This window comes from Xiphophorus maculatus, chromosome 4 (genome assembly GCF_002775205.1).
Source record: "Xiphophorus maculatus strain JP 163 A chromosome 4, X_maculatus-5.0-male, whole genome shotgun sequence".
NCBI lineage: Eukaryota > Metazoa > Chordata > Actinopteri > Cyprinodontiformes > Poeciliidae > Xiphophorus > Xiphophorus maculatus.
Genome location: NC_036446.1, coordinates 34233130 through 34261034, shown reverse-complemented (window position 1 = coordinate 34261034; position 27905 = coordinate 34233130). Strand labels below are relative to the sequence as shown.

The following is a 27905-nucleotide window of genomic DNA, read 5'->3' as shown; positions in this document are numbered from 1 at the left end:
TAAGCAGGTAAGACTTTATTTTTCACCAAAACGTGCATCTAGCATAAACAGTGTGATAGGTTACATCTAATTTTCATCAGTCTGCAGGGAGGTCACAGTCAGGAGTGAGAGGTGATAATAAGAAAACAGACTAACACATGCTATAGCTTTGCTTTTAGCCTGAAGGACAACTGGCACTGCAGTCTCTTTCTATTCTGCTTTTCAGCATATTTGTTCAATTAAATCTTTAAATCATCATCATCAGCAGGTAAATGCAGCTTCAGTGGCCCAAAGGCTGTTTTACAAAGTGGCATTAGCAGTCAACATATGTCTTCTATCACTATCCATCAGTTCGACTCAGGTTAATGACTGTTTCCTAGTTATTTTAGCAATAATCACAGTTTTTATGTATTTACAGAAACAAAGTCTTGTCAATGACATTTTTCATTGAAAATGGATAGCTGTCCATTTTTCCAACAATGGACAGTTATCCATTGTTATTTGGGGGTGGGAAAAGGAGGAGAAATTTCTGGAAGTATTTTGGTATGAAATGTCAAAGTAATTTTTTTTTTTTGCCAAAATTGGGACTCCTAATTTGTTTAATGATCAAATACATGACATTTTGTGGTGCTCTTGATTGTGTTTCTGTTTCATAATGTAAGATAGCTATTGCGACACTAATAAGGAATGACAGTGGCTCAGTTTTTGGTTATTGGCTAACAGTACTTAGCCAATAAGTACTGTTGGGTACTTAGCCAACTTAATTACTAATTAATTAATTAATTAACTAACCAATAAGTACTTATTGGCTTATTGGCCAATAAGTACCAATAAGGCTAAGTACTTATTGGCTAAGTACTTAGCCAATAAGTACTTAGCTACATCAAGAAGCTGAAACACACATAGGTTCTTAATTAGTCCTGTAGTTTGACGTTTGATGCAGTAACTGACTTTGATAAGTAGTGAAACAAGGCAGACTGAAGGTCTACATTTCTTTGTCAAAGTATTCGCATTTCTTCACTGACAGACTTCAATGTTTCTTGAACCTCATTCAAGTCCTTGCTTGTCCAGGCGATTCAGTCATAGCCAGACTGGACTGCCCTACACTGTATATTGGTGTTACAAAACAATTTACATCAATTTCAGTCTAACAAAATCAGTAAACATTTGTTTCTAGATTTATAAAACACTGTAGCTTTCTGCTACAGTTATTTCCTCCAGGAAAGCAAGCAAACACATTGTGTGGCAGTGATTAATCTACTGCCACAAAGCACATGGGAAAGTGCAGGCACAAGACACTCTGGTGAATGTATTCTTATTGTCCAAACAGGTGCAGATTCATGCTGGCAAAGTGTGGACAGAATACCATCTGCTTGCACAATGTGCAAGCTAGGTTCTGTCTGCATTTTCATAAACATATGTTGAAATATTGTGTCACACTCTTTCACGCAAAAACACTGTTATTTTCAAACATGAAACATAAACATTTTAGAATAAATAGACTCATGTAAAAGGCTACATAAAGAAGGCATCATATATAATAGTAGACCATAAGTACACAAAAAATGAACAATTCACAATCAACATTGTGTAAACAAACAGAAAAATGCTTAGCCCTCTTTTGTTTATGCCATGGAGTGGAAGTTAGACAGGAATTTCAGTATAATTCCAGCTAAATCCTATTTTACAGTTTGTTCTGTGTAGATAGTCAGTTTGTTCCTAAAATCTTAAATGTCCTTTCAACAATCAGTGGCAAAACACAACAGAATAGTCATGCCCTGTATTAGCCTAAAGCAGACCCACTGCATGACTTGACAGTGCTCTTAACAGAAAAGTGACTTATATACAACATCCCAATTTCAATAAGTGTTGAGTTCATGTGTAAAGGAGAAGGATGTTTTCCTGACAGTAAACGGGCATATTTCCTTTTACAATCCTGCATGTTTGCAGCAGGTAATTTTTTCTGTGCTCACCTGTAGTTAAGAATAACAGTCAAGAAAAACAAAGAAGAAAATGTAGACATCTCATGCATAATGCTTTGTGTGACTATTTCAGGTTTTTGTTTTGAATCTTTAACTCTAAACAATCCAGTTTTCATTCACATGAGCCTGAAGTTTCATGGATTCTGAGCAGGTAAAATGTTATCATTTTGAACTGTCAGCCAATAGTTTAGACTGAATAAACCAACAATCTTGGATATCTACTTGGAGTTTGTTGGTGTTGCACATGTTGGTAAAGTCAACCTTTCACTACCTGCTGGCCTTTCCAATATCTCCACATGAAAATAAATGAATTCAAAATTTTTCATGCTTTATGTTGCTATAAGTAGATGATTTCATTATGGACCTACAGTATTTACCTTAAGCTTTTGCTTGACGTTGGCTTACAAATTTTAATATGTGTGGGTGGTTGGCTTTTCAGTCACCAGAGCCAATGTCTGTTCTACAAAGTATGCTCACAAGTCATTATCATCATAAATTAGACTTGAAATAATGACAGTGTTGTATAAATTCAGCACAAGACACATCTGCAGCTCTTACAAAGACTATTTACAATTTTTGCACATATAAAAAAATATTCTAGTGACAGCATCATCCCCTACTTCAAAACCTGCTTCAGGTGTCAGTAAACAGATTTTCCTTCTGAAAGGTCACATTATTTTGGGCAAAATCAAAGATCAGTCCAGAAGTAGAAAAACTAGGGATCTTCCGAATTAGAAAACTAGTCTTACCTTTCCAGGAGTAGCACATTCTATTTGGTGCTAGTAAGGCACCTTGCAGCCTTGGTCACTGCATTACTCCATCTAACAAGACAGGCTTAAGAAAATTCCATGAAACCCATTTTGAACATCTAATCCATCTGATCCAAGGCAGCTCCAACATATACACGCATTACAAACTATGAAAAAGGAGCAAAAGTTAGAATTTCATTATACTTCAATAAAAATAACTGACTTCTAGATCAAGGCATGCAGCTATAATCTGCAGCTATTTAGGCTTTTATTTTGACATTAAAGCCTAAATATGCTTTATGCAATCTATGTGGGACATGTCTTACAAATGTCCACATGTCCCAGATTTCTCTTCTTTAAGGAAAATTTGTTCTCTCATTGAGACCTCGACTACACTAATGTGCCAATTGTTGAAAAATTATTTGCACAGTTTAAACAACATCCTGTTAGATTTTATATACTTAGCAGCTAAACTTGAAAGTCAGCTTTAAAAGGAATAAAAAGCAGCTCCAGAGACAGCTTAAATAACTGACTTGAAATTTCTCAGTGCTTCTCTAGATTTACTGACAATTCAAAGCATTTTTAGATTACAAGATTCACTCAGTTGTCCTTTCAAACATGTACACACTCATACATAGATCGTTAGCAATTTGGGATTAAGTGCTTGGCTCAAAGACACACTAACCGGTGGCATGGGGAGGAAGCTAGAATGAAACTCAAACTGTTCTAACTGCAAGCTGACTACATTTACAACTGTGCTACAGCTTCCCAAAGTTACAGATACTGAAATAACTGAAGAAGGAAAACAAAATGCTTTTTTGTTTTACTTTACATAGTTGTAGGATGCAAATTCTGTTACAGTGCTACTCACTTGGTTTGTTTTTCAAGAGACCTTGAGTATAGCCCAGAGAAAAGATGAGTGTCTAAAATTGTTACAATTTTTGATTGAGTCTTTAAAACAAACTTGGTGGTTACAGAACATTACCACATTTCACAGGAAGTCATAGAAACTTTTACAAATCCCCAGGCAGAGCTGAATGTCTACATTAGCTGACTGTTGAATTACAGTCATGGAAGGAAGCCCATTTGAGTCCATCTGCAGTTGGTCACATGTCCTTTACAGAACAATGCAACAGTATCAAACTGCAGCATTCGAAACAAGAAAGATAAGTGTCCTCACTGTACGTTTCAATATACTTGCACATATCCAAGTTCTCCTCTATGTGTGCATGTATAAATATGCACGTGAGTGTCACTGTCCTGGTAATGTAGGAAAGTGTGATGGCACAAGTGTATGAATATGCGCCAGGGACTGTGCTTGTGTATTTAGGGGCAACGTGATGTGGCCCTTAGCTGGCAGATGGCTGGACAGCAGTTCCTCTTCAACACCATCAGCTTCAAAAGAGTGGGAATAGAGTTGTTACAAAGCAGCTCATGTTTTTATGCCATACCATTCACAATTGATCAAATATTAAACTGAAAGAGTTGAATGTGACCTACCACTTCCAGGATCCATCTCAGTCTGGTTTCCAGTGATGTGGTGCCAATATGCAGACCGGGGTAGGATGGCAGTTGGGGTACATGGGTAGGAGCCAACCTCTGAGTCCTTAGACAACATCTAGATGTCAAATGCACACAACATCACAAGAAATCAAGATGAAATTCATAAACTACAACATTCTTTATAACTTTAATTGAGACCTCGTGCATTACATGGATGGTTTGGTCTCCACAGCAGTCACTCCTCACAAACAGAAGAAGCAACTTTATACTCTCCTATATTTCTAGATGTATCATAAAATAAACCTGACTTAAATCCAGTTTAAATTCCAGCCTACTCATCCAGACCAGCTGAATACTTCATGTCTGTATCTGTTCCAGATACAGACATACGTACACTAAAGTTTAGATCAGGCCAAAAATATCCAACACAGCCCAAGCCCATGGGCATGGCGTCCAAGCTCAATCCAAACTGACTAATTAACCTTAATCACGGGCCCACGCCCGAAATTAAACCAGGCATATTATTTTAATTAAGATTTTGCAGCTATTTTGTTTAGACAACAAAAGAGATTTTTAACATCTCCCAGTTCCATTTATCACTTGTTGTAACATCAGAATGAGTCAAGTGCATATAAGCTGGGATGTGTGACTGATAGGCACGGAGCAGATGGTGGCTGCTTTGTGCAGTGAGCTATGCTTTTTACAGTCTAATAAACTTCTGCCCTTTACTTTCTTTCCTTCCTCGACAGGGTAAATTGATGGCTCCTCTATTTATTTCGAACAGACAAAAAGTAAAAACAAGAAAAAATACAAATAACACAAATTATCGTGCCCAATTGACATGCAATTATCTGTTTGAAAAGAAGCAGGTAGACGATAAAAGATTATAATAAGTAGATCAGCACATTATGGATTCTGTGTTTTCCGCTATCTTATCTTCTTCTATTTGCTTACATGCACCGCTGCAGCTTGCATAGCCATGCTTATGTGTGACTGCCGCCAGTCATCTGTAAACAGACTGAATCTGATTAGACTACCCTTCATTGAGGGTACAGATTGCAGAGAAAAATAGAAAGCTAAACTCGCTACAATCTTTACCTCACTTGGTTACATCCATAAGGTGAGCTGAGTGTGGCCCAGAGCTGGACAGTGAAAGTAACTCTGTATCTGTTCCATTTATATGACATGTGTGGCTTGTAACATTTGATCATTTTTCAGCACTAAAGCCTATTATATGTAACCAAATTTCATTATTTCTCAAGGTAAGTTACACTAAGCAATTCTGGGTCTTTTCCTGAAACTGGTTAACGAACCTGGGTGGTGCACAGAGACAAAAATTAATGAACTCCACACAACTTTACATTTTGTATTCTTGTTTGATTTTCTCTGTGCTGGATGTCTTGCCAGCTTATTATGTGCACCACAGAAACTCAAGTCCTGCTGTTTTTGGGTTAGGGGTTAGCTTTAAGTTTAACTTCTTAAGCTGCTATCCCCGCGACCCGACCCTGGATAAACGGAAGACAATGGATGGATGGGTTAGTTTTAAGACTAAGGTGTCAACTGAGTTTTGGTTAGGCTTAGGGTTAGGTATGTATGTATGCATGGGGTAGGGTAAGGGTTAGGCTTTAGAAATTAATGGTAATCAATGGAAAGTCCCCACAAAGACAGGGAGACATGATGGTGTGTGTGCGTGTGTGTCAGCCAGGTTCTTACCCTTCTGTTTTTCTCTAACTCCAGCAGAACCTTTTTGTGCTGCTCAGCGATGGCCAGTGTAGAGGAGTGGACCCTCTGGTAAATCTGCTCCCCCTCTTTGGTCTGGAAGGTGTAGAGGCCTTCACCACTATCACACATCCTTCACACAAAGACACTGCTGTATTATACCAGGTTATAAAACCGCACTAACTGATGTACTGGAAATTTAGCAGTCATTTCAGAAAAAATGAAAGAATTCAGAACAATTATAAAAAATATGAAATTTTTCATAATTGTTTTTGCAAGTTACATATTTAAAACATTCCACAATCCATGATTGGTACTTTTAGCTCTTGAAAATGACATATTGTTGTGTTCTGTGGTTTCAAGGCAAATTCCCTACACTTTTCTTTCCCAAATTACATATTTCTTGGTGTAGGTTTTGTTGTTGTTGTTGATTGTTGCATTCCTTTTCATTGTGTAGTGTTTTGGCCAAATGATTAGTTCACAACTTGTTGTGTCACTACTTGATCATACGAAGAGATTTAGAAAATTATTAAAAATATATATTCCAGAGAAGTAATAATTAGCTCATTAATCTACAAACTAAGCACAGGATGGGAGTTCAGTTTCACCGAGGAATTCTAAATTCATACATGGTGGAAAATTCAAAAAGATACAGTTTGTACATCTTATGGTATTTTTTCTTTCAAAGTATTTACATATACAACTACATTTGAATGTCCCATTACAATATCTCTCAAAAATGGTTTGTGATTAATTTATTACAATGGAAAACAGAAGATAATAAAATAGTGAATCAAAGCTGATAAAACCATGAATAAAATAATGCAAAAATAAACAGCAGGTGTTTTACCTATAAATAAACTAGCTGATGAACATTTGTTATTTGAAGAAAAGAATTGATGTGGTGAAGATGTCTGTTACTTTAAAGATTTTTTTGTAATCTTAAAAAAAAGAAAGAAAAATAAATAAACAAAGTAATCCATATCCTAACCTGATGAGGTCTGGCTTCATCTTAAATTACCTCAGGTAGATCTGCTGACCTTCTGACTGAAGCAGCTGGACTAACTTCACTCAGAGATTCTGACATCAACTGCAAATGGAGCTGATGTCTGGAGTCTTGATCAGCATGACTTCTCGTCTGTCTCCAACACTGCCTACGGAGCCGATTGACTTTAAGCTAATGCAGTTTGATTAATGCGTTTTAGTCCAGAATTCATCAATTCATTAAGCTGTTCTTCTGATAAGCTCTGAGTGTCAGGACTCTGGGTTTTTGGGTTGGTTTTGCTTCTCATTTTATTTAGCTTCATGTTTTAGTTCAACTTTAGTTTAGCCATTCCTGGTCCTTTGGATATTATTATTATTATTAGAGGTATTTAGTGAAATAAGAATTCTCTTATTGCTTTCCTTATTTTCAGTCCTTTATAGTGTTTCTAGGTTTATTCTTTAGTTACCTCAAGTTCTGTCCTTGTTTGAGTCATGTTTGAGTAATGTTTATTTATTAATTTTATCAGTTCAGTTATTCTTCCATGTCCAAATCTATGTATATCTTCCTTTAGTAATTCTAGTTAGGTTATTTCTTTAGTCCTTCTACCTTTCCCAATAGTATTACTAATTCTTATTTGGTCTCTTTTGGTTTGGTTAGTCTTTCTTTAGTAATTCTAGTTTCTTTTCTTTGTTTAGATCTCCTAGTTTCTCTAGCTCTATGTTCCTTAGTTCTTATTGTTGTTAGATCAGCCATGTTTCTATTTAGATTCGGTTACGGTTTCCCTCATATCCTTCTCTCCTAGTTCATCAGGTTTTCCTTACTCTTAGTGTCTTTTGTATTAATAGTATTTTTCAGTTTCCCGTTTCCTCTCTTTTGTGTTCCCAGCAGATCTCCTTAGTTTCCCTGTGCCACCTTCTCCCCGCCCGTCAGTCAGCTCCTGTGCCAATTACTCACACCTGCAATCACTCCTCTCATCTAGCTAGGCCATTGTTCCATTTACTACCTCCCAGTATTTAAGCTCCTCTATCCCAGTCACAACTTGCCAGTCCATCTTGTCACTACCCATGCTTCCCTTCCTGGATTACCTTTTGTTCCCTCGTGTTTGTTTTGTTTTTGGATTTTCTTGTACCCTTGGATTTTGGATTTTTTGTTGGTTAATTTTCTTCATTAAAACATCCATTTATTTCTACGTCTACTGCCTGCTGCGTTTGGGTCCACCGCTACATCACATCACGACACTGAGTCAATGTCAGGGCCATACACTTCATTTGGCATGCCTGCAGGATAAATTAAGTTACTGGTAACAATAAAATAAGAAAAGCAAAGTTATGCAAATATAGATCAGTCCCTGGACCAACACACCTGAAGCAAATGGCTGAATCACCTCCTCAGTAGCCTATGCAGTCAAATTCTCCAGAGTCCTACTGATGTCTTCATTACCTGACTGAACTTTATTAAAGCAGAGACTTGTTAAAGTTGCAGGACACCGGCTGTGAGGGATGGATTGGAAGACCTCTGACTTTGGCTACGTTCACACAGCAGGTTTTCTCCAGCGCCTCTCAAGTGTGGAGTACCACAGGGATCTATTCTTGGACTTCTTCTCTTTTCACTCTACCTGCTTCCACTGGGTGCCATTCTTAGGAAATATGGCATTGCTTTTCATTTTTATACCAACTATATCCAAATTTATGTCCCACTGATCCAAAGAAATCCATGCTCTGTCAATCATTTGTTGAAATTTTATGTCTTGTAGTTTTTTTGCATTTTAAAGACAAATAGATAGTTCTATTGTTTAGGTCTAGCAACAGCTCAAAACCTCATGTTCACTTGGCCTCTTTATTCACTATGTGACAGCTGTTGCAACAAACCTGCAACAAAGGCTGGATTTGACACACGTGTCAAATTTAAGGCTCAGTTGTCAAATCCATTTTTCCAACCTGAGACAACTAGCAAAAAAGCCAAAAACCTTTTTTTTCTGCATCACTTTGAAAGATTAATTCATGCTTTTATCACAATTCATTAAGATTACTCTACTACACTTTATGTTGGCCTCAGTCACAAATCACTTTCTAGACTCCAGTTAGTTTTAAATGCTGCTGCTCGGCTCTTAACCGGTACTAAAATTTGACAGCACATTACTCTTGTTTTAGCATCTCTTCACTGGCTTCCAATAAATTTTAAGATAGATTTTAAAATTCTTCTGTCTGTTTTCAAATGCCTCCATGGCCTTACCCCACTGTATCTGTCTGATCTGCTTCAGCCGTATGTTCCCTCAGTTGCACTAGCAAGATTAGTTCTGTTAGTGCATGAGGAGTCACTGAAGAGGAAGTTGAGCAGTATCTGCTCATTCTCAGTTGCTGCCCCCAAACTGTGGAATGTTTTACCTAGTCAAACAGAGTCTGCTCATGTTTTTAAATCCTTTCTTCAAGCTTAGCTAGCAGCCAGAAAGAAATGTTGTTTTTTTACAGTTACTGTTGTTCTATTTATATTTTACAGCACTTTGGTCAACTGTGCTGATTTTAAAGTGCTTTAGAAAATAAAACTGGAATGGAATGGTTAGGCCTGTCACGATAGCAAATTTTGCTGAGCGATTAATTGTCTCAAAAAATTATTGCGATAAACGATAATATTGTTTGAAGACCTTTTTACACTGATGTAATGGAAATGACGTAATAATGCATGTGATTTCCTGCCAAAGATAGATACACTTTATTTTCAAAAGAACACTAAACACTGGAACTGATAAACAAAATAAACAAAACAACCAAAAACAAAAACAAAATGGATTCTCAGTCTCCATTAACAAAAAATGTACTTGATAAAAACTAAACAACATAAAGCCAAAGTGGAAATAAATACTGCATTCAACCTAAAGACTGCAGATTATGAAGTCTGTATATTATGTTGCCCTTCAGTAATAATTCGATTTAAATGGAAAAGATGGGCACATCGACTACCTGATGCAATAGTTCACACTAACAACAATCTTAGAAAGCTGGTCTTTCTAAGATTGTGTGGTTGATCGTTGTTGCCGCTCCGATCTAAATCAGGGTTTTTTTCCCCGACTGGGATCGTTAACGCAGCCTGTTGAATGTGACAGGTAGCCAATCAGAAGCGGATTCCCTCAGTGCTTTCTGAGGGGAAATTACGTCGGGGAATCCCAAACAGCTGACACGGCGCAACCCGAAGTCCAGCGGACATTGGAGATGATATGTGGAAACAACATTAATGTTTATTGAACATGCAAAGAATATAGAAATGACAAGGGGAGGAGTTGGAGCGAAATTCCTACCGCAGTTGATAAACCCGGTAACTTTTCAGCTGTTCTTCGTTAACGTGACGTAAATAGGTTATAATGATTTTCATTCAGTCAGGACTTTACGCTGATGCTAGCCACATGCATTGCAGGTAGATTGTAGTACAGCATTGATTAATGCCTGGTTTTAAAATTAGTTCACTGAACTTGTAGCCATTATTTTGTGCCCATTGTTGGACACCACACGGCAGGACCGAACCCGATCGAACCTTTATACCTAGGATTTCTGTCGGCTAATATGTGGTCTCAGGTTTTGAAAATGGGCCGACAATCCGCCGACAGCTCTAAGATCCTGTAGTGTGCGCTGGGCTTCACACTAAGGAAATTAGGAAGGGAGGAGTCAGTGGAGAACACCGGAGCAGAGCCCTTTTTCATTCAGTGTCATTAACAGAAAGAGAAAAAGGCCGGAAGAGACGATAATGGCGATAATTGAAATGACGTCGATAGTTTTAATTTATCGTACGATTAATTGATTTATCGTTTATCGCGACAGGCCTAGGAATGGTACACCTTTAATTAAAATAATTATGTTCAAATGCATTTCATTTTCATTTGATTCAATTAATATTCATCAAGCTGGAATACACATTGTGTAATCACACATCTGGCAGATGGATGCATGTAGCTCACACTTGTCAATTAAATTATGAACATGGACATGGATCCTGCATTCTGTTGTGTGTAATGAAATGTTTCAGGGTTTTGATATTGACCTGGAGGCTGAATCCACACTCTGCACCCATACTGGAGACTGGAATTACAAGCTGCAAATTGAAGATATCAGAAATTGACAAGATTCTCTAAGCAAAGGAGGATGCACTCATTCTGCATCAGATGCGCTCCAAAGTCTCCATAGCTCTTCAACGTGCTGTCAGCTCCCAGATAGTGAGATGTCAGAGTATACGCAGATTGGATTTTTTTTAAAGTATTATTTTAAATGTTACTAATTGATTCAGTTACCTCTACAAATGAAGCCTGGGAGTAAAGTTGGCAATCAATTCAGGTTTGCACAAAGTAGCAGGTGTGTGAATTCTAATCAATAAAAATGACGGATGTTGTTCAGATTTCCCCATCACCATTTAAATCCTTCTTAGAGTTTTCCAGACAATAGTGGAACACACAAAAACATGCACAAATTACTAACTTTTTTTTTTGTACTGTAATCATTAAAAAATCTCCCCTTCAGTCCAACCTTATAAGTGGAGACACATTGTTGATGTTACCATTATAAAATAACTTACAATTAAGTATTGGCAAAGATCAATGTAATTTTCACAGTGTTGTTGTTAGCAGCTGCTGAAAGTAACTAAAAAGTTACTTTCCAAATCAAGTAGTCAGTAATCTAACAGAGTTACTTTTTCAAGGAATAATCAGTAATCCGATTAAAGTTACTTTTCCAAAGTACAGTAACTATGCCATCACTGCCCACAAGTGAATGGAAAAATTCACTACATGAGAACTTATTTGACAGATGTGTTTCCATCTCCTTTTTTTTTTTTTTTCAAATTAAATTTTTGTAAAATAAATCAAATTGTTGCACAATAGCTTGTACCTTTTCTGGTGATTAAACAGAATTTAAATCCCCTTTGTTGAAATCTGAAAATGTTCCAAAATGTCTAATGATATAAAAGTGTCACTTGTCTTTTATTTTAATCTTGGCTTTAATCTTTGATCTTTTGCATTAGCTAAGCAAACATTATAAAGTGTAACTCAAGGGTTCAATATCCTTTTCTTAAAAGTCAAGTAGTTAGAATTCTGTGTTTATGGATGCCCAGATCAGTGAGTAGTGCATGCATACCGCAGAAATCTCATATGTACTACAACACACACTTTTAAAGTGCTAAAATAATGGGCCGTGCCTACAAAATAATTTCAGTATCTCTACTCTAACATATAGTTTGGAAACTGTGATTATATGGATAAGTTCAGTAATAGTATATCTCGCCTACTTTTTGCTAATGTCAGCCCTTCCAGGTCTCACCGTCCAGCTTCAAAAGTGAAGCGAGTGGCATCACGTCCATAGCGCCGGAGAGAGCAGAGGGGCCAGGTAATCAGCTTGGTGCGAGGATTGTGGATGTCCCACAGGTATATGTTCTCATGGGTTATCTGCATCATGCACTCCCCGTAGATATCCAGGTTTGGACAGGGAAGGAGGAACACATTGAAGCGCTCTAACAAGACATAGAATGTCAGGATAAAAAGGAAACAATATTTTCTAAGGGAAGACATTTTATCAAAATGAATATCCGAAGAGTTCTGTTGTGGACTGAAACCTCCCTCTAAGGCTGTATGTCTCAACAATACGTGTGTGTGTGTGTGTGTGTGTGTGTGTGTGTGTGTGTGTGTGTGTGTGTGTGTGTGTGTGTGTGTGTGTGTGTGTGTGTGTGTGTGTGTGTGTGTGTGTGTGTGTGTGTGTGTGCGTGTGTGTGTGTGTGTGTGTGTGTGTGTAAAGTACCTGTGTGTTCACACTGTACTCCAGCAGCCAGCAGGTCAGGTTCTCCCATACTGATGTCATTCAGTCGAATACCAAGACACTCGATAGACAGCATTTTGAGCCAGTCCTCTGCCTCCAGCTCTAAGACACACAGCACTTCACATCTGATCTACTCCGTCTTAAATTGACACAAGCCTGTTCCTGGGACATCTCAGCAGCGATGTCCGGCAGCTGAGCTGAAGTACGTGAATGTTTGATAGTGTAAGTTTGCTTACCTGATTCACAGGTGAAGGTGCGTGAGGAATCATCTGTAAACACAATGGCTACTGCCTGTCGCTTGGTATCTCGAGGTAACCGGGTGATGTTCTTGACGTTACTAATTTCTGTCACCTAAATAAAAGAAGCAAAGGGAACATATGTTGACTAAATTAAAAACAAAGTAAATTGCTGAAGTATTGGTTATATTCATAGCTCAAATTTTAATGTATTTTATTTTAATTTTATGCTGTAGGCCAATACACAGTAAGACTTAAACCTGGTTACTCTTAGGTTACAGCTTATACATCAATTACATGTATAAGTTTCTTCTTATACATTTAATACACTGCTCAAAGAAATAAAGGGAACACTCAAATAACACATCCTAGATCTGAATGAAAGAAATATTCTCATTGAATACTTTGTTCTGTACAAAGTTCCATTTACACAACAGCAGGTGAAATTGATTGTCAATCAGTGTTGCTTCCTAAGTGGACAGTTTGATTTCACAGAAGTTTGATGTACTTGGAGTTATATTGTGTTGTTTAAGTGTTCCCTTTATTTTTTTGAGCAGTATATATTTATTATCGACGTGGTCGGGCCTGTCACATCATCATGCAATTAATTGATTTATTGCTTATTGTGACATACCTACTGACATGAGCATTTGGCTATTTGGCTTCTGGTCAATCATTGAAAAAGGAAAATAGTTGAACCAACTTAATTGAATTGATTCAATTGGTAACAAGTTAATTAAGTTATCCAACTTAATTTATTAAGTTGGTTTGTCTTGATAAATTTAAGTCAGTCTTACACAAATCATTTAATTTACTTCAAATTAAAAAGTAAACTATTAAAGGATCTTTTTTGGCTCAGGCGGCCTTTATTTGAGAGTAGTTAGACAGGAAAGTGGGTAATAAAAGAGGGGGAAGACATATGGCGAAGGTCATCAGGCCGGGAATTGAACCTGCAACGACCATGACGAGGACTAGGGTCTACTTATGTGGGTTGTGCTTATCTCTTGTGCCACTACAACTCCCTGGTGGATCTGTCCCTGGTGAAGCTTGTGTCACGATGTCAGTCATAGGATACAAATGCGGCTTTGAACTTAATTGTTTCAAGTAAAGTCAAAGTGAAAAGTTCCTTTAAGTTAAAGATTTGAAACTTTTAAGTTAATTCAACACAAAAAAAGTAAGTTGTCATCACCAAACTGAAAGAATTACGTGAGAATTACGTAAATAATTCAGTAAATAATAAATAATAAGTAAATAATTGCCAATTCAGTTGAGTTGTGTCTTTTATTAGAAAGGGATGTATAGTAAATTATCTGTCCTCTGAGACTTTAGTGTCTCCCATAACAAAGAATGAGAAATACAGTCATTCTTATTAAACACCAGGAACTCATCAATTACATTAGAAATAAAGTTGCAAAATTCTTGATCTGCAGCTAGAAGAGAATTAAACTGCCATGGAGGTCGGCTTGTGGGAAGTCAACTGAATATATAATACTAATGGTGCGTAGTCTGTAATCATCATACTCAAATAATCAGAAGAAACTACATATAAATTGATAATCTGATCAATAAAAAATAATCAATTCTGGAGTAGGAATTATGCACCTTAGAAAAAGAAACTTTTTCCAAGGTTTTTGGATCGATCTAACACTGGGTCAATGACACAATTTAGGACACCCCCCACAATAAGCAAAGGAGATGTGCCTGGTCCTACCATTTAAGAAAATAAAAAACACAATACAAAAAATAAATAACAATAAAGAGCTGAGTTGGACCACCCAAACCCCATATCAGACAACAAACCCATAACAGAGCAACACCCAAAGTCTCCATAAAAACAGAACAATTGAGACAGCAGCGCTATACATAACAGCTATTCACAATAAAAGGTGAACTTGGAGATAAAGCAGAGCAAACAGATGCAGAAGTATATTTAAAAAAAGGTTAATAACTCCCACCAACGTCAAAAATGAAAATGGCATGTGCTTTATTCTACTCCAAGATTATTTTTGTTATATTGTAACCGTCATCCAAACAAGATTGAGAACAGCGAAAATGCTTATATAATGAAGAAATATGCTCCAAAGCAATAAATAGAACTTATAGATGCTCACAAAGATTACTAATATTTAGCCAAACGAAAAATAATCATACATGTATTGATATGTTGACACATTGAGTCAACCAAAATTTTGAAGTGTATCAGTCTTTTGCCACTTCATCTTGGGGGTTGTCAGCATGAATGCTTAAATCTTTCACAATTATTAAACAGTCCAAATAGAAGGTCACAGATAGAAGATCACTAACATTATTTAAGAAGTTAGTTTAAATTTTATGGGACTATAAATACTTGAGAGCCAAAAATTCTAAGAGTTTTTGCTAGAAACCATATTCTCCAGACTCCCTTTATGCTTCCTGCTCTTGCTAAGAAATCTTTAGTTTTGAGGTGCTGATTCGATCAGCATAGACGTCTCACTAAATCAGAGACACTTGTGCTGTAGGTATTATCTCAGCAGATGTGGTACTTTGTTTTCAGGTCAAATGTTTATCATGTCCATACCTTATCTCTGCGGGCTGTACATAGCTCAAAGTCAAAAGTTTATCTCAATAAAATTACATCCAGCACATTGCTAGTATGACATAAATAAGAAAGATTATTTGTTTTAATGCCAAAGGGAATAATAATGCAATACAAATTGTTTCTGTAAAGCAGAGGTGTCCATGAGGCTGGTGTTATAATCCCTCACAAAATCATAATGTGGTCTTTGTTAGCAGAGTAATGAGTGTCTCCACCTGTCATGTGGGACACTGGGGTTCGATGCCCAGCTGGGGATGTTGAGTAAAACTATTCAGTTCTTTTTTATGTTATTCTCATTAAGCACAAACTACTAAGTTGATACCACCAGTAGCTGGATTCTATTTAGAATTTCTTAATCCCGCTTTCTGAAACCGATCCCATGTGTCCTTCACAGTTTAATACACTGCCTGGCCAAAAAAAAGTCGCCACCAAAAAATGGTCACACTCTCTAATATTTTGTTGGACCGCCTTTAGCTTTGATTACAGCCCGCATTCGCTGTGGCATTGTTTCAATAAGCTTCTGCAGTGTCACAAGATTTATTTCCCTCCAGTGTTGCATTAATCTTTCACCAAGATCTTGTATTGATGATGGGAGAGTCTGACCACTGCGCAAAGCCTTGTCCAGCACATCCCAAAGATTCTCAATGGGGTTAAGGTCTGGACTCTGTGGTGGCCAATCCATGTGTGAAAAAGATGTCTCATGCTCCCTGAACCACTCTTTCACAATGTGAGCCTGATGAATCCTGGCATTGTCATCTTGGAATATGCTCGTTCCATTTGGGAAGACAAAATCCATTGATGGAATAACCTGGTCATTCAGTATATTCAGGTAGTCAGCTGACCTCATTCTTTGGGCACACAATGTTGCTGAACCTAGACCTGACCAACTGCAGCAACCCCAGATCATAGCACTGCCCCCACAGGCTTGTACAGTAGGCACTAGGCATGATGGGTGCATCACTTCACCTGCCTCTCTTCTTACCCTGATGCGCCCATCACTCTGGAACAGGGTAAATCTGGACTCATCAGACCACATGACCCTCTTCCATTCCTCCAGAGTCCAATCTTTATGCTCCCTAGCAAACTGAAGCCTTTTTTTCTGGTTAGCCTTACTGATTAGAGGTTTTCTTACGGCTACACAGCTGTTCAATCCCAACCCCTTGAGTTCCCTTTGCATTGTGCATGTGGAAATGCTTTTGCGTTCACAATTAAACATACTCCTGAGTTCTGCTATTGTTTTTCTTCGATTTGATTTGACCAAACGTTTAAGTAATCGCCGATCACGATCATTCAGGATTTTATTCCGACCACATCTCTTCCTGGAAGACGATGGTTCCCCACCATCCTTCCAGTTTTTAATGATGCGTTGGACAGTTCTTAACCCAATTCTAGTAGTTTCTGCAATCTCCTTAGATGTTTTCTCTACTTGATGCATGCCAATGATTTGACCCTTCTTAAACAGACTAACGTCTTTTCCACGACCACAGGATGTGTCTTTTGCCATGGTTGTTTAAGAAATGAGGAATTACTCATTGCATCAGCTGGGGTTAAATAACTTGTTGCCAGCTGAAAGATAATAGCCTATGCAGTACTTATCCAATAGGAGGCTTGTACCTATTTGCTTAGCTAAATCCAGGTGGCAACTTTTTTTTGGCCAGGCAGTGTATGTTCATAAATACATTGGTGTCTCTGCATGTTTGATCGTACCTATGTGTGTGAGGACTGTGTTTTATTGGTGAGAAGATGAACAAGGCAGCATGAAGAAGCAATCTTACTGATGTGCACCTCCAAAGTACTTTCTTCACAACTCAAGTTAATACAAACATTAATGAACTTGTTGCCAAAAAAAACACTATCAATCATCTTCCTCAAATAAAATAATACGAGGAGCAGAGTAAATTAAATATGTTTCCAAATGTTACTTTTTTTTCTCTTTACATATGCCCTGCAAAAAACATTAAAAAATGTTTTATGAGCAAATAATATCTGCTCCATGACAAAAATTAATCAGAGAAGTCACAAAGAGGCTATTTCTCTAATTAACCATTAGAGAAATAGTATTGGCGGATAGGTGTTATATTGTTAAGACTGATTATTAATTACATTACATCTTTCCTCATCATCTGATTGAGGAAAGTCACTGAATACATACACATCTCTGGTTCTTAAGAACCAAAGATGTATGAAGCGGTAAGAAAGGGTAAGGTGAAGGAGACATGATGATCATAAACTCTGACAGTCAACCTACGTCTTAAAGAAGAAAGAACTAGAAAGAAGGATTCTTGCTGAGATTTGTAGAAGTAAGAGTCCCGCTTACATGTGAAGGTTGGTTCTTCTCATCTGTCAGTGGGTGTGGATGTGTGCATACACATGATGGTGATCACTTTATTCATTTTCCCCTACAGAAAATATACCTGCTCTTCTTTACAAAAACACAAACTTACTTTGGGACATGCTCTGATGTAAGCAGCTTTTTCATCAGGGTATTTCTCAAGACGACGAGGTCCTTTGCTTGATGACTTCTTAAACACAAGCCAGCAGCGCCGATAAATCTGTAATATGCAGGGACACCCACACAGATAGTCACAAATGCAAAAAAAGGAATCACAACCTCAGAAGCTTTTGTTTAGTCCACCAGTGACTATAAAAATGTGCTTGTGTTCCCTACAAGGAGCAGGGAACACAGGTGGGATTAAATACATAAGGGGTAATGAGGGAACATGAGACACAGCTGGAAGCAATCAAGCACAGACGAGAGAACACAGGAACTCTGGACTCTGGACACACAGAAAACCAAATCCTCACAGTATTTGGTTCCTCAAGGGCAGCTACTAGACGCCTTAAAAGTCCAAAAACAAAAACAACCCAACTAAGGTGGGCGGAGGGGTGCTGGACGGGGGGCCAGAGTCCAAGGAAAAACACAAGGAAAACAAAACAAAATAAACTCAGTCCAAAACAAAACAGGGCCGTGAAATGTCCAGTGGACAACGGCGATGTAGGAGGTGGACCCACGGTAGCGGGTCTGGATGCCAGCAACGTGCAGGAGACGGACCCATTGTGGAGGATCCGGCAGGCGGCAATGGTGCAAGAGGCGAATCCCATGAGGAAGCTGCGGTGGATGGCCTGGACACTGCATGCACCCATGAAGAGGTGGAGGCAGTCGGCCCTGGGGCTGGTTGGACCCACGAAGAGGCAGAGGTGGTCGGCCCTGGGGGCAGCTGGAGCCGCGGAGAAGCAATGGAACAGGTATGTGCTTAGGTCCCAGGAGGCTTCGCTCTGGCGGCTCGGGGAGGCTTGCCGGTAGCTCTGGTGGCTCAGGGACTAGGAGGGCGGCTTGGGGAGAATCACTGGGGGTCTTGCAAAGAGCACAGGAACATTCACTGGGGGTCTCGGTTGAAGAACAGGAACAATCAATGGGGGTCTCAATCAGAGCACAAGGATGCTCGGAAGGAGCGCTGAGAGATTCACTGGGGGTCTCAGTTGGAGCACACGGATGCTCGAACAGAATGCTGAGAAACTCATTGGAGGGTTTGGACGGAGCACCTGACCCAATTACTGTTGCCGGAGGCGAGCAGACTGTGACGCCGGAAGGAGAGCAGTCTCTCTGTCTCTGCGCAGAGAGACTGCGCAGAGACTGCACAGAGGCTTCTGCCGCAGTCTCTGTGGGCAGAAGAGCTTGCCGTAAAGCTCTCTTCTGCTTTACGGCAAGAAGAGAGCTTTCTTGGGCTGGCGCCTTGAGACCAAGACGAAGCTCAGGTGGGCAAAGGCCAGTGAGGAGTTCAGAGGACCGGGGAACAGCAGAAGGCTCTGGAGACAGCTGGGCAGCCTGGAGTCTGGAAACCGGCCACACCATCAGCCATGCTATCTGTCAACTAGGTGACAGTCAAGCTGGTTGAAACCCCAAGACCAGGGGTACTGTGGCTGGCAGAATGGCTGGGGATGGTGCTGGAGAATGAGAGGGGACTGGAGCTGTGGAAATGGACAAAGAGCAAAGGATGGGAATGTCTGGCTTGGCAGGAAGTGGTTCGCCGGCCATGACAGCTAAAGCTGCCTGGTGATGTCACTCCGCCTCTTCCAACAACTCTGTCAAGTTCATGAAGGGGACACGCGGAGACCAGTATTGTAGAACCAAAACAGTTTGTGGCTACACCAAAGCATCTGGAGATGGAGCATGGTTTTGCCACAGTGTCTATAAATTCTCTTACAGCTTGTTGTAAACTTTCTATTCCTTCTGGGTACATGTTGTGAAGTTGCTTCTTCTCTTTTCCATGAACCTCATCATAGTCTTATTTGGATCCTTCTGTCATGAGTTGTGGAGTTGTAAGCCAGATTAGACGGCAGTAGACACAGGTTGTAGTGAGAATAATGGTTTTTAATGAAGGAAACAATTAACAAGGTGAGCAACGACATTAACTCTAACTCTGGTAGCAACCGGTAGTCAGCAAGACAAACAGGTAAGACAAAATAGACACGACAAGGAACAGCTAACACAGGTGGGATTAAATACACAAGGGCTAATGAGGGAACACGAGACACAGCTGGGAGCAATCAAGAGCAGACAAGACAACACAGGAACTAAATTAACATACAGAAAACCAAATCCTCACAGGGATATGCCCAGAAAACCTTGGATATCTGAGGTCTGGGCATCTGGGAACATTCTCCTTGAATGCCCAAACCACTCCAGCAGACTCCTTTCAATACCTACCAAGCTCCATACCCCATCTCTTAGGCAGAGTCCACCTGCTTTACGAAGGAAGGTCATTTTGGTTGCTTGTATCCATGAATCAACCCAAGTTCAAGTCCCAATTTTAACCCAATTTCAGTAGTTTCTACCATCTCCTTAGTTCAGTGCCCAAGTCCTTAAGAGCTTCAACATACCTCTTGAAGACTAGACTTAGGCACTGTTGCTTTAAGTTTTCTCTGCTTGATGTATCTGAAAGATTTTACTTTTCTTAAACACTAGACTGTTTCACAACCATAGGATGTGTTTGTTTAACATGGTTGCTTAAGAAATAAAAAGCTACTCGCTACTCATTGAATCAATTGGTAGCTAATCATACAAGCAGAAATGATCCATCAGGAAGCTTCTACCTATTTGCTACGTTAAATCCAAGGAGATTTTTAGGCCAGGCAGTGTAGTAGCAAGACTTCAAGTAACATTCCATTAATGTAGATAAAACACACTAACCCCAAGCTTCCGACTCCGCATTCGTACATAGCCCTGCTTGACGATGTCACTGAAGTTAGAGGCCATCTTCGTAGGGCAGAGGACCAGCTGCCTGCACCCATAGAGCTCTTCCAGATGTCTCTCCTATCCTTCAGTTAATTAGCCACCTTTTTCTCCTCAGCTTTTAGCTACTTTCATATGTAGTTCTTCTGTTCTTTGGGTCTATGTGGCTCTCTTTTACCACTTTCTTCTTTTAGTTCCATTGGACGTTAATTCTCCTTCATTTAACAATATACCTCTTTAACTTTCCTTTAACGTTCCCATTTATTTTGCTCCATGTCTTCTCCTGCTCCTCTTGTTTTCTCATATTTCTTTTTGATCTTCAGGCAGATCTTTTCTTATCTCCATCTAGATTACCTCTTCTTTACCCTATGAACACAAACGAAAAAAAGAAAGAATCTAGTTAATGAGAATCAGTTTCAATTATTACAACTAAAACATAGTGATCAGGCCCAAAACCTGGGAGCAGTGATGGACTCTGACCTAAAACTTTAGAGCCACATAAAGACAGTCACAAAGTCAGCCTTCTATCACCTGAAGAACATTTCCAGGATTAGAGGACTTATGTCTCAGTGAGATCTAGAGAAACTCATCCATGCGTTTATCTTTAGTCGCATTGATTACTGCAACAGCGTCTTCACAGGTCTACAAAACAAATCAAACAGCTGCAGCTGATCCAGAACGCTGCTGTTCGTGCTCTCACTAAAACCAGGACGATAGAGCACATAACACCAGTTTTAAAGTTCCTACATTGGCTTCCTGTAGCTCAAAGAATAGATTTTAAAATACTGTTGTTAGTTTATAAATCACTAAACGGTTTAGCACCACAATACATCAAAGATCTGCTGTTGTTGAATCAACCTTCCAGACTCCTCAGGTCTTCTGGTTCTGGTCTGCTCTGCATCCCCAGAAACAGAACCAAACGAGGACAAGCAGCATTCAGCTTCTATGCACCACAAATCTGAAACAAACTTTCAGAAAACTGTAAAACAGTTGAAACACTGACATCCTTTAAATCTAGACCAAAAACCCACCTGTTTAGAGTTGTATTTGAAACGTAATCAATTACAAATTTAACGATGGTACTTGACTTAATGTCATGTTTTGATTGTTGATTCTATGTTTACACCAAACTTGTTATCATTGACCTCTGTTAACTTCTAAAGAGCCCAAAAGAGCCTCAAATTGCAGTTTAACTCCACTCAGGAATAACCTAGAGGGTGCCCTCTAGGTTATTCCAACAGATATATCTCTTTAAGAATCAATCAATCTGCACCAGATTTTTTTGTGCATCATCAGGGAGCACTGCTGATGGAGCACTGATGCAATACACATTGACATACTGTATCTATGCAAATACACATTGATGTCTATCGCATAGCCCTAGTGGGCAGGTGTGGGAACTGTGCGAAAGTATTGATGGTGACAAGCGGGTGGTATAGCTGAACCTCCCACGGTCGCCATGAGGCCAGAGCGGCACTGGCCTGGCCTCCAGCGCTGCTTAAAGCTTTGTTTATGCCATTTTTGTCATGATCCAAATGCATTCAGTAACGTTCTTGGCGCTTCCATTAGTTCACTCCTTATGTCGAGGTTGTGTTTATTTTATTCTTATTGTGGTAACATTAATATATTCACAGGTATCTAAAATGCATGGACACTATGCTCCATACTGTAGGTAGTTGGTATGGATGGTGAGTCTGTAAAATACAGTAATAACACCATGGCAATGCATTCATTTGAATGTGTAGTTCTGCAAGTTGGTCATATTCATTCTCCTGCTCTGGGTCAGACTCTGGCTCCAACATGGAAGATTGGATGGACAAATCTTCCGTTGTTGACATTTTTAATAAACTTTGGAATAAAAAGTTTTTTAAATAATTGTATCACTGTTATTTACCGTATTTTCCGGACTATAAGCCGCACTTACAATTAAAAAAACAACAACCTGGAAACGTACATATGTAAGTCGCTGGTATCTCCGCCGCTCTCGGTTTTCCATAAGCAGCAAAATGAATTGCTGTAAAATGACCATCAGAACAGAGGTAAACGGGGGTCTGTGGAGCTACAACAACCAGGAATTCAGACCAAAGCATTGCAGCTCTGATAAGTGAATATTTTACATGTGAAAAGGAAGGATTTAAAAGCATGACATATCCACTTTGTATTTTGCCAGACATTAAATTTGTTCTTAAATGTTTAATTATGTCTAAATTGAGGTGATGTGATACAACTTAATGTGGGAGATTTTAATCACTGATGTTTAAATCTGCTTAAAAGATCAGAAGTTACTACACTAATTTTATTACCAGCAAGGAACAAACACAATTTCAAATTTTATTTTTGAGACTAAAACTGAGCAAAATACAGTGTTAAATTAAAAGGAAGAAAGGTGGAACCAAAAAGGAGACTGTTTCACCAGGAAGTCTAAAATGAGGAGACCTTCCTGTCCCTTCTCAGACAGAGGACAGCTGGGGAAGAAGATGGCAGCTGCTTCATTCACTGATGCTATATATTCATGTTTCCAGCCTTTTCACCCAAACGAATGCTGAAGCGGAGGCATCAAAATCCAACATCTTTTGTTACAATTGTTTCCACCCCTTTGAAACATATAATAAGGGTGAGGGTGGTAGGAGTTTACCCTGTAGTCAATGGGTTGCTGGTTCAAACACCTGAACTGTCTGTCTGTGTTGTTGTGTCCTTGGGTAAGATACTTTACCCACCTCGCCCGCTGGTGGTGGTCAGAAATAAAACTTCTAGAAAAGCACAATACAAGTCTAAATTCATTTTTTAAAGCGAATCATTTGCCTTCATAAGCACAGTGCATTTACACAGAAAAAGAAATATGTGGAAAAATATTAATACAATGTAAGAATGTTCTAAAAACTGTGAAGTCAAAATAGCTTCTAATAATTGTGTCCATTTGTGCTTGATTGTAAATTTCACACATGACAACTGCAACAACTTATTCATTAATACAGGGGTAATACTGTACAATGGAAGGAAGACTGTATTTTGAAGTGTGGATACTCATTTTGACTATTAGTAGACAAGGTCAAGTAAGTGGGTCTACAGTTCACTAAAGAGTGTGGACACACTCAAAAGTTCTTAATAGCTTTTTCAATTACTGACAGCTGACATGTGAAACTATTTGCTTTTAGTGGAAATGTTATTTTGGTCACTGTGTCCAACATCATCCTAGATCACAATTACCTACCAAACCCACCATCTACTTCCCACTGAGGCCCCCCCTCTCTCCCTAGACTACCATTATAAGACTTAGTTATTATCTTGCCTTTATGACTGCTGTAATAACAGAGACCAGTAAGCAATTAAGAGCTCAGAAACAAGGGCCTCATTATATGCAAGGGAGAAGACTCCTGAGCAAACCTAATTCTACCAGAGGTATTAAGTTTATAGAATGTGCTACATAAGTAAACATGTTCAAAGTTTAATGAAACAGAAATGCCTCCTCCCACTTTATTTCTCCATTGACAATTAGTGAAGGTTTGTGGAGAGGAAGGAAGGCCTAGCCACGTTTAAAATTACTGTCAGCCATTTCAAAATCGCCGGTAAACATGAAAAGCCATTTCTATTTCGTATTTTACCCTTTTTTGCTCATTTAGGCTTTTTACACAGCGGAGCACAATGTTTCAATCTGCCATCTAAAGAGTAAATTTCAGCACTAACTTGCTTTGTTTCTTATTAGTTCTGTAAAGCTTATTGTGGGTTTCTCTTTTAATATATCTCTTTTTGTTGGGTCGCCCATGGCTGTGAACTAGGTCTTCCCTTGCCTAATGCTTGAATTCACCAACTTGAACTTGGTGCTCAAAGGGTTTTATGTATTTTCCAGGCAAATAGTGCCATTCTATAGCACAATAAAGTAACTATGGTACCTGCAATTGTTATAGAAAGGCTGCAGCTTTTAGAAGGTGCTTTGTGAGACCAAGCATTTAGGCTCCTCTGAATGGTTGCTAGGGGAGATTTAAGGATTTATCAGACATGAATGAAAGAATCAAAGCAACACTCCAGGTGTGTTTTTGATGAAGTAATAATGCCACATGATATAAAACTCAGTAAAGTCTATTTTATATAATACTTCCCCTTTAAATAATGTTGAATTTCAATAACAAATTAAATAAAATTAAATTAAATAACATCAGACTTACCACAGTGCTTTTAGCAGGACATTTAAAGATGTTTTACATGAAATTAGTAATTTCCATTCACACACTGATGATAGCAAGCTCCTGGATTGTAGCCACAGCTGTCCTGGGTCAGTATGACATAAAACTGTTCTGTATCATGGTAATTAGCCATTTGATGTGGCCCGGTTAACCAAAGAGAAACAATGTAATGGTGAAGTTACCAGTGATGTAATTCATCTGTTAAGGCTGTGAAAAATGGCCTGTAGCTTGTGCTTTATCTAGTTCAGAGGACTCAAAGTTCTCTACACTCTTTACAATGAGTGTAGAGTGTAAAGAGTGAGAAGTGATGAGGTCGCCATCACTTCTGTCAGAGAAGTGACACTGACACCACTGTGCCTTCTGACCACCACCAGAAGGGTGGGAAGGTGAAATATCTTGCCCACAGACACAATAACCAAGCCAAATAGACCAGGGGTTTGCACCAATAGCGCACTGTTACAGGACCAACTTCTACCACCAATAAGAGTTTATCATGGTTGCCTGCCTTTTATTTTTATATTTCCACAATTTATTCTGTCAGTTATGTAAGGGTAGGCATTTTGGTTTTGTTTATTAATTCATAGTTATGTTAAGAAAGTGGGTGTGTGCCACTTGTTTCCTAATGTAATAAAACAATTTGGTGCTCCACATAGCAGTTGGTAAACTCATCTTATTGCTGTGAAGGTGATGCTCAGTCAAGCCTGGTTCTATGGATGTAGAATGGGTTTATTTTTAATTTACTAACAAGAAAAAGGCGATTTGCTATAATATTCATGAGCTAAATTTTTCCAATGGTAAATAAGGACCCCTTGTTGCACTAAAACTAGCAACACTAGCAAATGATTTTAATATGCATAATTTGTGTACTATAATCAGCTAGGAGCTCATTTCACTGTATCAAGATGAAAGGGTGGCAATCCTGCACAGTTTGACTTATGTTACTCAATTTTTATCTAGTACTAACTTTAAAAGTCTTCCAGGTTTGCAGACAGAGAGCAGTACAGTTTAGTTTGCTTTAGAGAAACTGAAACGTCAATGAAGCTGATACAACATCTGCGCACTCCGCAAGGGTAAACAAATAATCAATAGATTCTTTAAAGGCAGCAAAATTATTTATTTTTTAAACTAATTTTCAATTTCTCTAAATGTATTTCCATTTGCTCTAGATGAGCGATAACAGCACAGCCCATAAAAAAAAATCTATCCATCATATTTCTGTCCCTCCTTAATCATGTTAGAACTGTGGGAGGCTGCCTGAACCCAGCACTCAATGCTCAAACGCAGAAACAGGAAACTCTTCATTTTTGGCATCATTAAGCCCACCAATAAACTGAAAAAAAAAAGAGTTAAGAAAAAAACTCAAGTAGCTGCTTTAAATATCAGAATATTATTTTTGAAGCCCAGTTATCGCTAAATTGTGAATATAGACATGGAGAGGGAATTAAATACAGTCCTACTCCATGTCTATGTTCATATGTGTATTTACTACCAAAATAAATAGGCTAAACAAAAACTGCTACTGTGTGTAATTAGTTACAAGGCTAATAAGGCTGAAATATGTTAATAATTCGTGGTAGTAGAATAGCAAAACCGGTATCCACCGTTATTTATTTGTACTTCAGTCTGCCAAAGACATACAAATTGAGAAAAAAAAAACTTAAGCAAAAAAAACCAACAACAAACAAACAAAAAAACATGTTTGATTCTTTTTTTAATATAGCTATGTTCAGTTATTCCGAAACGAACTGGGTTTTTATTTTCTTTCTTTTTTTTGTGGCTATAAATATATTATTGTTCTACAACAAATACCTGCGCTAGAAAACAGAATTAAAGTGCCAGTAAGCTGTTAAGATTCGAAGGAGACATCCTCAGTCCTCCATGTTACCTGCGTGACAGCTGTGATCGTGGGTTCATCTTTCTCTTCGCGGGGAAGCTGTTGACGGGCGGGGTCTGGGTCTCTCTCCCTCCGCCGGCTCAAAACTCCGGTCCACCCGCTTCACCAGCTCTGCCTGCTGGGGGACAAGCCACGGTAAATCCAAAACCAAAACACACGACAGACTGGCCACAAAAGCGCCTGTGTGATCACGCACGGCTGTGCATCCCCCAGCCCGCCCGGTGTCTCCGTGTCTGTCCGAAGCTCTGATCGGCTCTGAGCTGGGCCGGGCCTGGCCAGGCCAAACCGAGCCGGTCCGTCAGAGCTACAGCGTTTCGGAATCCGACAGGATAAAACAGAGGCACACGCCCAGAACTCGCCCAGCCAGCCATCCACGTTCCAGTCGGACCCGCCTCCCAAAGCAATACAAAGAGGCAGCGGGGACGTGGAGAGAATCCACATATATCTGTGGGTTCCAACTAAACTTAACCTTGTTTTACAACGTATTTATTTATTTATTTGTTTATTTATTGCCTTGTAATCCAGTAGGACAAAGACCCTGAGCATGCAGCCAGAGCTACAATGATCAAAGCACAAGCATGTGTTAGAATATCAGCAATTCTTGAGAATGTAACAAAATCAGGTATTCCTTTGGAACAATAAATGTTTTAACTATCAAACAAAAACTAATGTGTTTATAGCAGATTGATTTGGCTATCAGATAACATAATGGTGCAGCCTCCTGGGTGTTTATTTTTTTTTTTTTGGCTGAATATTTTCTTTGTCAACACTGTCACAACAAGCAAACAAAGTATTCATAATGATGCTGTTTTATATTAATATACAGCTTTTACATAACTCTGTTATCCTAGGGAAATAAGCAGATCACTCAGCCAGCTGCAGTAGCAAAGTAGCCCACTAGCCCAGATCCTGACCAGATGGCCAACACCTTCTCCCAGCCTCCAACCCAATGTGGTGAATAGAAAATGGGGTTGCTTAGATGGGGTGTTGATGCATGTTGGCAGAGAAGGAGAACTCTGTCTCCACTCCAAGAACATTGATGTGATCTAGGGAGGTATCTGGGGAAGGGGCCAAAATGCC

At 38.9% G+C, this 27905-nt stretch overlaps 1 protein-coding gene across 2 annotated transcripts; it reads right to left on the bottom strand.

The window, feature by feature from the left end:
• On the bottom strand, positions 1–27274 carry LOC102237664 (docking protein 4-like). 2 transcript variants are annotated; one of them, XM_023333038.1, is made up of 10 exons: positions 27022–27274; positions 26817–26940; positions 20709–21116; positions 17962–18069; positions 12943–13057; positions 12689–12823; positions 12215–12404; positions 5927–6065; positions 4211–4328; positions 1–4105 (listed from the first exon to the last, which is right to left on the bottom strand). In XM_023333038.1, the coding sequence occupies exons 3-10, from the start codon at positions 20772–20774 to the stop codon at positions 3963–3965; spliced, it is 1014 nt and encodes a 337-aa protein (XP_023188806.1). In that variant the 5' UTR covers positions 20775–21116; positions 26817–26940; positions 27022–27274; the 3' UTR covers positions 1–3962. The 2 variants fall into 2 exon arrangements, with proteins under 2 accessions (XP_023188806.1, XP_023188807.1); XM_023333039.1 differs by having other exon boundaries at positions 12689–12808; positions 26817–27272.
• Between the last annotated feature and the right edge of the window lie 631 nt (positions 27275–27905).

What these genes read in the sequence shown, in the direction of transcription:
- LOC102237664 (XM_023333038.1), bottom strand. Translation starts at nt 20,774, where the DNA reads ATGGCCTCTAACTTCAGTGACATCGTCAAGCAGGGCTATGTACGAATG. An exon ending in TGCGGAGTCGGAAGCTTGGG is followed by an intron (nt 18,070 to 20,708) that starts GTTAGTGTGTTT and finishes TGCATATTACAG; the next exon opens with ATTTATCGGCGCTGCTGGCT. An exon ending in ACATCAGAGCATGTCCCAAA is followed by an intron (nt 13,058 to 17,961) that starts GTAAGTTTGTGT and finishes TCTTTTATTTAG; the next exon opens with GTGACAGAAATTAGTAACGT.